Raw genomic sequence first — 13,036 nt, forward strand, 5'->3', positions numbered from 1 at the left:
TTTTCCGACGCGATTTTCTTTATTTTGGAATATTGCTTCGAAAATATTTGAAAAAATTCTCAAAAATCCTGTGTTATATACAAAAATGTGCATTGGCTGCTTTAAGTCAATCGAGAGCAGGGTGTTTTTTAAGTAAGTACAAACATTTGAAGAGGATATTCCGTGGCTTATTTTAGGAAGAAAAGGTCCTATAAACATATGTCCTAAACTGCTTTGTTTTCAAAATACAGGGTGTCAAAGTTGTGAAAAAAATATGAAAATTTCAAAAATTTGGAAAACGTTTAAAGATATTTTATTCAAATTTGGTATGCGTAGATGTGGTATTAAGAACCATTTGTGTGTCCTGTACCAATGAAACATTTTTAAATCCACCAGAGACGTGCATCTTTGACACCGTATATTTTGAAAACGAAACAGTTTAAGCCATATGTTTATAGAACCATTTCTTCCTAAAAATAAGCTACGGAATATTTCCTTCAATTTTTTGTACTTACTTAGGAAACACCCTGTATATCTCAGCAAATACCAAGTAACATGCAACTTACATGTTAGTTATAATTTCCTACTCAACAGTGTAAGTACAATATAGCACTTATGTTGCATTTACATTGTTGAGTAAGAAATTATAACTAACATGTAAGTTGCATGTTACTTGGTGTTTGCTGAGAGATATATATTTATAGTAGGTACTGTATAATCTTATTATACATATACATATATCACATATTTATATATTGCTATATATACAGCAACATATATATATATATATATATAATATATTCGCCGCGAGAGAAAACTATTATTAACCGTCACTTATTTACTCTATATTCAATATGCTCCAATTTGATTTCTACTCAAGAGAAATGATTTTAATTATCGTTTTGCGCTTAGATATATAATAAATATACATATATAATAGCGTTTCGTTTACACGGGCGAGAAGGTAAATCTACTGCATAATTATCCAAAGTAAATAACGTTACACAGATCGAAGAAAAAAAAAGAATATATTCAAGGAGAGACGGTGGGAAGTGGTCCGAAAAGAGTAGAGCACGCGCATCTCTCAATGCGGCACAAAGAAAGTGCACGCACATATGCACACACGAGGTGGAGAAGCGCGAAATTCTCGGCCGCACGCACGCATGCAACGCCGGACGCCACCGTCGTGTTTCGAAGCTCATATACATACTAGAGTATATGTGAACTTAGAGTCCCTCTAATAAGAGTCGCGACATCTTGAGTTTCGGCAAAATAAGAGAGAAAGAGAAAGCGATATGAATATATATTACTTGTATATCGCTTTCTCTTTCTCTCTTATATCTCTTTCTCTTTCTGTTTCTCGTGCTTTTGCCGAAAATGCGAACCAATCAAAAGTTGCTGCTACGTGTCGCGACTCTTATTAGAGGGACTCTAATTTTCGATTTGCGTATGTAGACCATATGGGCTCTTCCCATGGTCATTCTTTTTTTCTGAATAAAAAAAAAAAAAAATAGAGGGACTCTAATGTGAACTACGCGAGGCGCGCCAACCGTCTTGGCTGGCGACGCGCGCGCATGCAGGAAGAAGCCATGATTGCACACTACACTAACCTGTCGAAGGCGACTCGCTCTCCCTCAATATCTCGCTTGGCGTCCTAACACCCGAAGTTGGCTGATGGTTGAGTATTTTCACTGCGCGTAGCCACACTGCGATCACCAAACTATTCACACTGCTTTTCGGTCTCTTTCTATATCTCTGTCTCTTTTCACTTGATCCTTCTCTTTCCTTTCTTTGCGCTCGCGCGCTATATGTCCTCTCTCTCTCTCTCTTCTCTCACTTTTTCTTACTTCTTTTACGTGATCTTCCTACGTCTTTCTTGAAAATATATTTTCAACTCGCCATCAATTCTGACCAGAATTGCGCACAGCGGCGACGGCGTCCGTCTACCGGGTGATCGCCGTGGTCGGCACGGTGTACGAAATCACGCGAGTATACTGACCACCGGGCACACTGTGGTCCTCGTACAACTGTAAAATATGGATCGTGCACGATTCGCGGCGTACACGAAAGGAGTTTTCACGTTTCACTACTCTCGAATCGATTCGCTAATAATGCTCACAGATTCTCGCTACCTACGCTCTGGACTGCTGTCCCTTGCTGAAGGAAAATGGCGGCCCCCGGCCGCCCGAGTAACTCGCGCGCGCCACCCGATGCTCATCGTCACCGGCCGAGCGCAGCCGAACGCGGCCGAGTGTATCCGAATGCCATTGGCCGAACGCCGAACCGGCCGAACAATGTGACGCGTTCGATTCGCTGAATGATTCACACATAGAATCAACACATTGCTGTATGATGTTAAATAAGTAGCGGCACCTTCCACCTTCGCCTCGCATCATGCGGCGCGAATCAGTGATGACCAATAAACTTTTTATCGAAGAAAATATTTAAGATTCAAAGTGATTTTGATTTAAACTTTATCGCTGAAATTTCTGACAGAATTTAATTTCTAATTTTGTAAGTTTATAATCTTGATATAATACGAAAAAAAAAAAACAGAATACATAGTACATAACGTAAAAAATTATAAATAATTTTATTTTAATTTTGTCGCAAATTATAGGTTGTCAAAGGTGTTTTATTTTTAAAAGAAACATGATGCAAACATGATGAAATTAGTAATTATAAACCAACATTACTTTTTCAAGGATTATTTAATAAAATCTGTATTTTTTTTAAATTAACTATTTACATTCTAAAATATATCTTAGTATTTTACTTGCCTGAAAAGAGATAATAATTAAAGGAATAAGAAAAAATTAATTTATAATCAATTTTTCATTTTATAATTGATATTTTTGATTTTTGATAAAATTTAGTTTCCCATAATGCTAGTAATAATTGATTTACATTTTACTGTTGTAACATAGTGTTTTATTCACTTATAACATTTTAACCATTCTAAATGTTGAAAAACAATATTTGACATACAGAACTGCATAAAGTGAATATTATGTCTGAAGACAATCTTTCGTTATCATGCTATTTCATTCTATTTCATCTAATTTAATTGTAACTCTTTATACTTTTGCAGCAAGAGCTTCAAGATCTTTGATACATTGCTGAAGTGTTGCTTTTTCCTGTTCAGGAGTGATAGACTTCAATACTCCATTCACAATCCACTGCACCATATGCTTCTGTACGATTCGGCGTTCAAGATTTTGTATTTGCATTTGGTAGTCAAGACGCTTCTTCACCTGTAAGCAAAAGCAAATAAAAATTTTTGAATCATATGATTTTTTATTTTTATAAAGAAATTTTGTACAAAAAGTGATATATTGAATATCACTAAAATATAATATTTTATATCTGTTTAATATAGTTATGTTTTTAAGAAAAACTTCTTGTATTCTTTTTAGCAGTAAAACAAGTATATGCCAAAAATTTGAAAGTTACTAATCTGAAATTTTTATTCAAATTCACTGAGTTTGAGCCATTTTCTTAACTTTAAAATATGATAATTCTATCTATATATACACAATATATATATATATATATATATAGAATTATCATATTTGAAAGTTAAGAAAATGGCTCAAATTCAGTGAATTTGAATAAAAGTTTCAGATTTATATATATTATAGTTAACAACGGTTTTCTTTAGTTACTCAGTGTGTAACATCGCAATATTTAACATAATTAATCATTAGTATTTATATTATTTATTATCTAGATCTTTTAAATTATTTTATATTCTACAATGCAAAACAATTGTACTTCTTGGTAGACTTGCACCAAGCGTTCTCTATATGTTGCTTCCAGCTGCATCTTAACGTTTTCCTTCTTAATGTCCATTATCATTTTTTGTCCATCCAAGCTCGCTTGCACTTTCTTTTCATGAGAAATTACATTTTCGTAATCAGTCACTTGTTTGTTCCTAGTCTCTTCAAGCTCATTATGGTACTTATCTATTCCTTTATCCAATATCTCAGCAAGTTTTGGACCAAATAGCTTTACACTTGCTACACATATTATTAACAGAGATATCCCATTATAAAATTCGTGCTCCAGGACATAAATTTCCTTGGAAAGTAGATAAGTGCTCACGCTTATAGCAAATACATATGGCCCTAAAAATAAAATGATAATTAGTGATAATAAAAAGATGCTATCCCTTCTTATTTATATATTACAAAACAATGTGTGTGTACAAGAAAACGTGATTTTTAAGAAAACAAGTTAAAAGTGTAAAGTAGATTTTTTATACAAAATTTCCTTTTGTATGAAACAACAATTTGAAGAAACTTAATATATTTGTCTTCTGTAAGGATAGAGTTATTTTCAAGAATTTCTCTCTTTCTCTCTCTTATGCACAAAATATTATAATATAATATATGACTCAACAGTACTTCTTAAAATAATATTTAGGGAACAGATTTCCTTAAGGAGAAAATTAATAATAAATAATTTGCATAAACTAAAAATTTTATATAAAGCATCAATGGTTTATCTTTCAAATAGAATCTTAAATTATTTTTCTTATTTATTTAGATAAACACCATTATAAAAGATTTTCTAGCAAAAATTCATATAAATTTATTCAATTTTAACAAAAAAAATTATTAATTTCTAATTTTAAAAGTAGATCTTATCAAATACAAAGCTTTACATAAAAATATTTTATTTTATACTTTTTATGTAATTTTCTATAAATGTGAGAAATCATTATTTATATGAATTTGTCGATATAAGAAATCATTTTCTCAATATAAAAATACTATATACGACATAGAAATATATACATTATTCTAAGATAGGTATATAATTGTTAGGTATTATCTAATAGCGATTACTTACCTGATGCGCCAGTTTTTTGATAGAATGCTTGAAACCACTCCTCAGGTATAAATCCATGTCTAACTGGAGATGGGTCAATCAAACGTTTAGGACGAGTTGGTTCCATTGCTACTGACGAAGAACTTTGTGCTCCACGTACAGCAGTGGACAGCAACTGAGCTACGATAGAAAATATATAATATTATCACAAAGAGTTAAGAGATAAATTTTAAATAAATTATATTATACTCTTTGCAACAGTTACAATAAAATAGATTTTTGTATATGTATATGAAAAAGGAAGATAAAACGAAAATTACATAATATTATTGGAAAACATCAAAGAAGCAACTTCAATTTCTTGTACCATGTCAATATTGTCAATATAATACAGAGCATAAAGATTGTCTATAAAAAAGATTAACATTTTATTTTTGAAGGATTGTAAGCTTAAATATTGCATAACTAGTATATAATATATAAATAAAATTTATGACATATAAGTTTGGAAAATATTGAAATTATGAATGTAGGTATTTGTGTGTCATTACATAACAGAAAAAGTAAACTTTAATTTATAATTAACGAAATTGTCCATCCATCACAAGTGTGTTGTATAACATAATATGCAAAAATACAATGAAGAACATCACAATTGATTTACCATTGCGAAGAGCCAATCTTGACAACATTTTATACCAAATGTCTATCACTTGCTGCCGATACTAACAATGGCGAACACCAATAACACCATGCCCGAAGGGTCAGTAATGGCGGATTCAGACTACACGACAGATCGACAGATGGTCTGTTCTTTTTCGCTGCAGTTCTGCACTAGTGCAATAAGTTATGGCTCCCTGCACACGGGACGCGGAAACACTTGCCGCGCGGTAAAGGTGCCATTTCACGTTGACGCTCGACGCTCATTTTCAGCGAGCAAAAATCTTCAAATATAATATATTTTATTTATATATATATATAAATTTACTTATATAATATATAAGTAAAGGGGGGGAGAGAGAGGGAGAGGGAGAGGGAGAGGGAGAGAGAGAGAGAGGGAGAGGGAGAGGGAGAGAGAGGGAAAGAGAGAGAGAGGGAGAGAGAGAGAGAGAGAGAGAGAGAGAGAGAGAGAGAGAGAGAGAGAGAGAGAGAGAGAGAGAGAGAGAGAGAGAGAGAGAGAGAGAGAGAGAGAGAGGAGAGAGGAGAGAGAGAGAGAGAGAGAGAGAGAGAGAGAGAGAGAGAGAGAGAGAGAGAGAGAGAGAGAGAGAGAGAGAGAGAGAGAGAGAGAGAGAGAGAGAGAGAGAATATTTGCGTGTCTTATTACATATGTCCTCCGGGGCGAAGCCCGGGTAACCAGCTAGTATAATATAAATAAGTAAAAAATATTATTTCTAGGGTCACGCGGTTTCGCTTTGACGCTAGCGTCAAGAAATAAAGCTGAATTTATTCAACATCCAGCGTTGACGCTGAATCGTCGTTGATCGTCTCAGTACAATCAAAAATAGGCTTCGAAATACGTAAAATATTAATTATTTTCAAGTAATATCTTCAAGTAATAATATTTTACGAATATATATATATAAATAAAAAATATTTCTGAAGATTTTTGCTCACTGAAGGGCCAATTCCTTTTAGCGACACAAGTCGACACAAACATCGTTCTATCCTTCTTGGCATTCAATGAATAACAAAGACAGAACGACACTTGTGTCGACTTGTGTCACTAAAAGGAATTGGCCCGAAGATGAGCGTCGAGCCGATCGAGCGTCAACGTGAAAAGGCACCTTAAGCTGCGACGCGGTAGCCAATAAACTTCTGGGTAGCGATCATGTAACTTTTTCCCTAGAGCGGAAACGTGAAAAGTGAAAAGTTTCATGTAACTATCTCTTTCTATTGGTGTTTAATAGAAAGAGATAAACTTTTCACTTTTCACGTTCCGTCCTTGGGGAAAAGTTACATGGGCTGCGTTCGGGGAGCGCGCTATTAGCGCTATTTGCTTATTCTATCCTTGTTCTATACTTGATGAGCGATAAAGATAGAATGATGCAATACGATCGGATCCCCTGCTGGTTTTAAAGGCCGTGGCACATAGAAAAACTTAAGCAGTAAAGGCCGTCACACACAAAATGCATAACGTCGCATAAGCATAGCATAAGACCGCTGGACCAATGAGCATTTTACGTAAATTAATATGGCAACATTATGCTGGATGCTCATTGGTCCAGCGGTCTTGTGCTATGCTTATGCTACGCTATGCATTTTGTGTATTATAGCCTTAAAGGCCATCGCACACAAAATTGCATAAGCTGCATATGCATAGCATAAGACCGCTAAACCAATGAGCATCTAGCATAAAGTCGCCATATTGATTTACATAAGATGCTCATTGGTCCAGCGGTCTTAAGACTCAGTCACAATGAGAAAAATAAGGAATAAGATAAAGGAATAAGGAATAAGGCATGTTGCATCACATTTTAATGTACATACATGTACTGAAGTGAGATGCGACATTCCCTTATTCCTTATTTTTTTATCTTATTCCTTATCTACAGTATTTATTAAGAAAAAAATAAAAATTATTGTTTTATGCATTTTGCGGGATATCAATCATTGGAATTTGTACATTCTCAAGGCACAGACAAATTGCTCCATTCTTGTTTCAATTTGCTCCACCTTTAAAAACTAATTATCTACAGCTATTGTAGATACGGACTTAGACTTTAGGTTTGTTCGCGTCGCATACTCCAATATACACCAGAGAGCATTTGGATCACGAATAAAAGGTTGCGATTGGAGCAGATAAGTTTTTGGAGTGCGTTGAAGTGAGTAGGAGCATGGTGGGGCATGCGAAGCGAACAAACCTTTTTACATCTTAATTGAGATAGGACTATTCTTCTGGATCTACAAATTTAATCCAATCAGCCCAAAGCGCTTATTAAGCGCTGACTTTTGTTGAACGCAGTCAATACTTTTGCGCATGGGCACAATTTCTTGATATCCCGCAAAATGCATAAAGCAATAATTTTTATTTATTTCTTAATAAATACTGTAGATAATTAGTTTTTAAAGGTGGAGCAAATTGAAACAAAAATGGAGCAAATTGTCTGTGCCTTGAGAATGTACAAATTCTAATGATTGATATCCCGCAAAATGCATAAAGCAAATTAAAGAAAAATGAAAATTTTCAAAATGGCGCTCTCGATTTCTGTTGCGCAGTCGCTAAATACTTTTGCGCATGCGCACAATTTCTTGATATCCCGCAATATGCATAATGGAATTATTTATGTTTTCCTTAATAAATACTGTAGATAATTAGTTTTTAAAGGTGGAGCAAATTGAAACAAGAATGGAGCAATTTGTCTGTGCCTTGAGAATGTACAAATTCTAATGATTGATATCCCGCAAAATGCATAAAACGATAATTTTTAATTTTTTTTTTAATAAATACTGTAGATAATTAGTTTTCAAAGGTGGAGCAAATTGAAACAAGAATGGAGCAATTTGTCTGTGCCTTGAGAATGTACAAATTCTAATGGATTGATAATTTTGATATCTCGCAAACTGTATAAAGCAAATTAAAGAAAAATGAATAATTTAAAAAATGGCGCGCTCAATTTCTGTTGCGCAGGCGCTAAATACTGCGCATGCGCACATTTTCTTGATAACCTCCAAACTGCATAAAGCAATTATTTACGTTTTTCTACGAATACTGTAGATAATTAGTTTGTAAAGGTGGAGCAAATTCAAACGAAAAGGGAGCAATTTTTCTGTACCTTGCGAATCTACAAATTCTAATGATTTTCGCTTATATTAACGTTTACATTGTTATTAACTTTATCATTTATTTATAAAAAAAAGTAAAATGGAGCAAATTATGAAAAATGTATATTATGAAGGAGCAAATTAAGCAGATTTTTTTCATGTATCGTAAGTTTTATTACTGTAGAGGTCGCTGGCTGGGAGCTTGTGGGTGGCTGTGCCTTAAGTTCTTGACTGTGATTGGCTGATTTGCTTACTGGTTGAGTTTTACTGCTTAAGTTTTTCTATGTGCCACGGCCTTAATGCTAGGTCTACAATGCGAGTCGCAAAGTCGTGAGTCGCAAGAATTGACCAATCACAATCGAATTTGAGGAGAATAATCGACTGTGATTGGTCAATTCTTGCGACTCACGACTTTGCGACTCTTATTGTAGACCCAGCATAAGACTCCATAGACGCGGCAACGCCGTGCGGCAGAGTGCGTTGACCAATCAACAAATTTTGATTTTGCCGCAGATTAACGCAGACGACTGCAACAGCCTTCTGATTGGTCAACGCACTCTGCCGCACGGCGTTGCCGCGTCTATGGATCAGCGACATTAGGACCGTGCTTTAAGTTCTTAACTGTGATTGGCTGATTTGCTTACTGCTTGAGTTTTAGGCCGGTATTCATAATCAGGGGCCCGATTCTCTAACGAGAAACGTATGCGCAAACTCTGCTTTAACAGAAAGGCTGCAAATTGATTGGCTATCGCACAGTTTTTAGCCAATAAGCTTGCAGCTTTTCTGTTAGAGCAGAGTTTGCGCATACGTTTCTCGTTAGAGAATCGGGCCCAGATCTTGTTTCAAGACCGTCTTAAGTAATATCTTAAGATGCTAATACGGCTCTGTGATTGGTTAATGACATCTTAAGATTGTACTTAAGATGGTCTTAAATATAAGAACCGACTATGCATACCGGCCTAAAAGCCATCGCACACAAAATTGCATAGGCTGCATAAGCATATTCGTATGTATTTAGCCGGAAATGAACGTCTTTTTAAAGAATCTCTATATGAAATCGTTTGTATTTCGTATGAAGACTTTTGAAGTGCAATTGAAAAGGTTTGTGAGTCATTCGTTTAATTGTAGGGGAGACCGGGGCCTAACCGTCGCCGGGGTTGAACCGTCAAATCAAATATCTCGGAACCTGTATATTGTGCGAACTCGCTATTAACATTGTAAACGCTGCTTATGGTACCCATGTGACCAACGGAGTTTCGGCAGGTTACCTGCCGTGTTATGATTTTTACGAGGGCAAACGTGTTTTCGGAAGGTGAAAGTTACATTTTCTGCGCGTGGAAATTTTGTAATATCTGCAATAATATTTGCTCTCCAAATCTCGAGGTACGTGATTATAAAGAGTAATGCATGCTGAACACGAATCCAGTGTAGTTTTTTCATTATCGTTGATGTCTAATATTTCGTGGGCGATCAAACCTGAAACTTGTGTTTGGGGTTAATCCGTCAGTAAGCAGTCCGGGTGCATTTCCAAGGCATTTCCAGGCTCACTGCATATGGAATATGGATGAGACGGGAATTACAACCGTTCAGACACCGAATAGAGTCATCGGACGTCGAGGAGTGAAACAAGTCGGGCGAGTGACTTTTGCGGAAAGAGGAACCCTCGTAACTATTTTTTAATAATGTTTCGCATAAAAATTTTAAATAAATTTTTATATTTTTCTCTTAAAAAACAATTATTAAGATGTATCTTATCATTTTTCAGGATTAGATGTACGTATATGTATTGAAAATGCAGTGTGACGGTTAAACCCCGGCATTTTTGAGATTTCAATTTTTCCACCGTTGTCGTTTTTGCTCTATACCGGTTAAACAAAGCGACGTAGATAAAAATTTCCTATATAAATTTTGTAGCTAAAGGTTTACTCTTTACAGTGGTACACCACATTTAACTAAAATTATTTATTTTTTTGTTAAAAATCGGCACCGAAAAAAAACTGACGGTTAGGCCCCGGTCTCCCCTAATTAATTATTTATTTTTACACCATCCTAAGAGCAAAAAGTCGACTTTAAGTCGACTTGAAGTCGACTTCTACCGAAACTGACTTGGCAGAGAAGTCGACATTTTTAAGGACGAAAGTCGACTTGAAGTCGACTTGAAGTCGGCGAATGTCGCAAAAACCACCGACTTAAAGTCGACTTCCCGTCATGATGAAAAGTCGACTTCCCGTCATGACGAAAAGTCGACTTCCCGCCAACTTTTAAAGTCGATAAAATAAACCGCCGCGTACGTCTGGAGGTCGATTGTGTATCTTGAAACGAGGTAAAAATAACAAAAGTTAACAGATTTTATTAGATTTTGATAAATGAAATCGTAGATACGCTAATGAATTTTCTCACTTTTGTAATTTTTACCTCATTATTTCAAGATACACAATCGACCCCTTGCTGGAGGGCTAAAACTGATGCATTTCGATTTTTTTTCATATATAAAATAATTTAATTATCTAAAAAACTGTATAATTACAATCCTAATGTTTTATTCTTAATTAGGCGGCCATATCTGTGCCACTTCTGCGTGCGCGGATTCCGGCAGCCACTTCTGGTAAGCTGACAATAACAGAACTAAAATTAAAACATTCCAGCGTTAATCGCGAAACAATATGCAAAATTAGCTATATAAATATATATCATATTATTATCATAATGTTGTAAATATATAATAATATTTTATATATATATATATATTATTATAAATATATAATATCCACAGACTTTTATACTAGACCACTAACATCTATGGACGCACTGCCGAAAAGCTGATGCGAGTGCAAGGTGCAAGTATTAGTAAAGGGTGCGGCCATATTGAATTAACAATAAGTCACTATCGGGTGTTCAGTTGCTCATGATGTGCGTTTATCTGCATTCGTTATTACAGTACATAACGAAGCAGGCGAATGTTTTTGTGTTAAATATTGGTACATGTTATCAATAAGTTTGTAAGTCATGCTCTCGACGTGTAGCGTACTTGGATGCCGAAATCGAACCACTACTCCTGTAGTATTAAACCCTTTTTTTTGGACATTCTGTATATGCCAGACTATTGTATAGAAATCTTGTATAAAACCACTTGTATAGAATAGTAGTATAGCATATCTTGACTAAAATCAACATGGCGGCAAGCATCACGGCCGAGATGTCTGTCAGCGGTCTAGTATTGTATAGAAGTCTATGATAATATCTAAATATTATTTTATAAATTAAAATCTCACATTTTTTATCCGAACCCCAGATTTCTAGCAGTTTGTGTTTGGACACGACTCCCTGTGACTGCAGCGTTTGTACTATTGCTTGAGTGCGTGGTATCAACCTGAAAAAATCGTATTGAATTAATGTAATCTATTCGATGAATCAACGTGAAATCGAAAGGAGATAGAATAACGATTTACCTGGCCCATGACTTGGTAATGCTCCCAGGTGTCGTCAGCAGCGACGGGACAAATCGTTTCAGCTTAGGGCACACTTGACCCTCCAAGAAGAAATACGCTAACCACTTGACACCGTCCACGGATGCTCTATATCCATCGATGGTAGTGCCCATTCGGCCTTTCCGAATGTACCAGACACGCGGCAAATGATCTTCCCGGTTCATTGATTATATCTATAAATATCTTTATAAATAAGTAGGAAAAACATTATAAAGCAACAATTGTGATAAAAATACCTTGGCGGTGGATCAACCAATGGTTCACTAAGATGGCATAGCATGGGCGAATTTCGGCAATCATTCGGGTTCTATCACCGTGACACCTCGCATGTACATCTTATTCGTTTCGTACACGTCTTTATAAACCACCTATTCCGGACTGATTTTCCGTAGAACGCACGAAGAATGCATGAACACAGGTTCCTTCATTTCTGGTGTTCTGAAAGATGATACAGAATGGAGAGGTCGCATTCAATAGGTCTTAATTATCGATGATAATTAATAACACACCATACCTAACCTGTAAGCATGTTTCCACTTGGCCTTATCCTGATCCTCTTTTACCTCGTCGGGCAAAACCTTTCTCGCGACTTGATCCGCCATACCTGCAAGAACTATCTGGCGTCTTATCGTGTCCTGTCTCGCGGCACGTATTCCTCGCACTCGCGTAAACTCTGGTCCACTCATCTGGTCCTCCAGCCTCCTCGAGATTCGCCGCCATATTGATGATGCATGACGCGCCGCTTGACTGTTTTCCGTCATTTTATAAGTCGACTATTTAGAAGTCGACTTTTAGTCGACTTTCCGCCATTTTTAGAAGTCGACTATTTAGAAGTCGACTTTTAGTCGACTTTCCGCCATTTTTAGAAGTCGACTAGAAGTCGACTTATAAAAGTCGACTTGCCGTCGATTTTCCGTCAACTGTGCTCTTAGGGCATGCATTTAGCCGAAATAGATAAATTAATAAAAGTTTTT

At 35.8% G+C, this 13,036-nt stretch overlaps 3 protein-coding genes and 1 long non-coding RNA gene across 9 annotated transcripts in view; 1 reads left to right on the forward strand and 3 right to left on the reverse strand.

Annotated features, from left to right (window-relative positions):
• Ctbp (C-terminal binding protein) overlaps positions 1-2,177 on the reverse strand; it is a 77,499-nt gene extending 75,322 nt beyond the window's left edge. For 3 of the 4 annotated variants that reach the window (XM_071719995.1, XM_071719994.1, XM_071719992.1), the window contains exon 1: positions 1,590-2,177. The gene's annotated coding sequence lies outside the window, so the exon portion shown is untranslated. The remainder of the gene's footprint in view (positions 1-1,589) is intronic. The other variant, XM_071719990.1, reaches the window with a different exon arrangement.
• A 710-nt stretch (positions 2,178-2,887) lies between these two features.
• Positions 2,888-5,668, reverse strand: Atpsynb (ATP synthase subunit b, mitochondrial). The gene is made up of 4 exons (XM_071719996.1): positions 5,477-5,668; positions 4,834-4,992; positions 3,754-4,106; positions 2,888-3,233 (listed from the first exon to the last, which is right to left on the reverse strand). The coding sequence occupies exons 1-4, from the start codon at positions 5,502-5,504 to the stop codon at positions 3,057-3,059; spliced, it is 717 nt and encodes a 238-aa protein (XP_071576097.1). The 5' UTR covers positions 5,505-5,668; the 3' UTR covers positions 2,888-3,056.
• Positions 5,669-11,050: 5,382 nt separating this feature from the next.
• Positions 11,051-12,971, reverse strand: LOC139781156 (probable ATP-dependent RNA helicase DHX37). 3 transcript variants are annotated; one of them, XR_011720440.1, is made up of 5 exons: positions 12,577-12,971; positions 12,299-12,500; positions 12,024-12,235; positions 11,603-11,944; positions 11,051-11,199 (listed from the first exon to the last, which is right to left on the reverse strand). XR_011720440.1 is itself a non-coding variant. In XM_071719988.1 (5 exons), the coding sequence occupies exons 3-5, from the start codon at positions 12,224-12,226 to the stop codon at positions 11,120-11,122; spliced, it is 366 nt and encodes a 121-aa protein (XP_071576089.1). In that variant the 5' UTR covers positions 12,227-12,235; positions 12,299-12,500; positions 12,577-12,966; the 3' UTR covers positions 11,051-11,119. The 3 variants fall into 3 exon arrangements, 2 of the variants coding, with proteins under 2 accessions (XP_071576089.1, XP_071576088.1); XM_071719988.1 differs by having other exon boundaries at positions 11,051-11,184; positions 11,847-11,944; positions 12,577-12,966; XM_071719987.1 differs by having other exon boundaries at positions 11,847-11,944; positions 12,577-12,965.
• On the forward strand, positions 11,099-11,840 carry LOC139781157 (uncharacterized). Its single transcript, XR_011720441.1, has 2 exons — positions 11,099-11,179; positions 11,348-11,840. It is a non-coding gene; the product is annotated as an uncharacterized lncRNA (long non-coding RNA).
• Positions 12,972-13,036: the final 65 nt, after the last annotated feature.

This window comes from Temnothorax nylanderi, unplaced genomic scaffold, assembly GCF_030848795.1.
Source record: "Temnothorax nylanderi isolate EJ_2023f unplaced genomic scaffold, tnyl_v1.0 TNYL_tig0319_pilon, whole genome shotgun sequence".
NCBI lineage: Eukaryota > Metazoa > Arthropoda > Insecta > Hymenoptera > Formicidae > Temnothorax > Temnothorax nylanderi.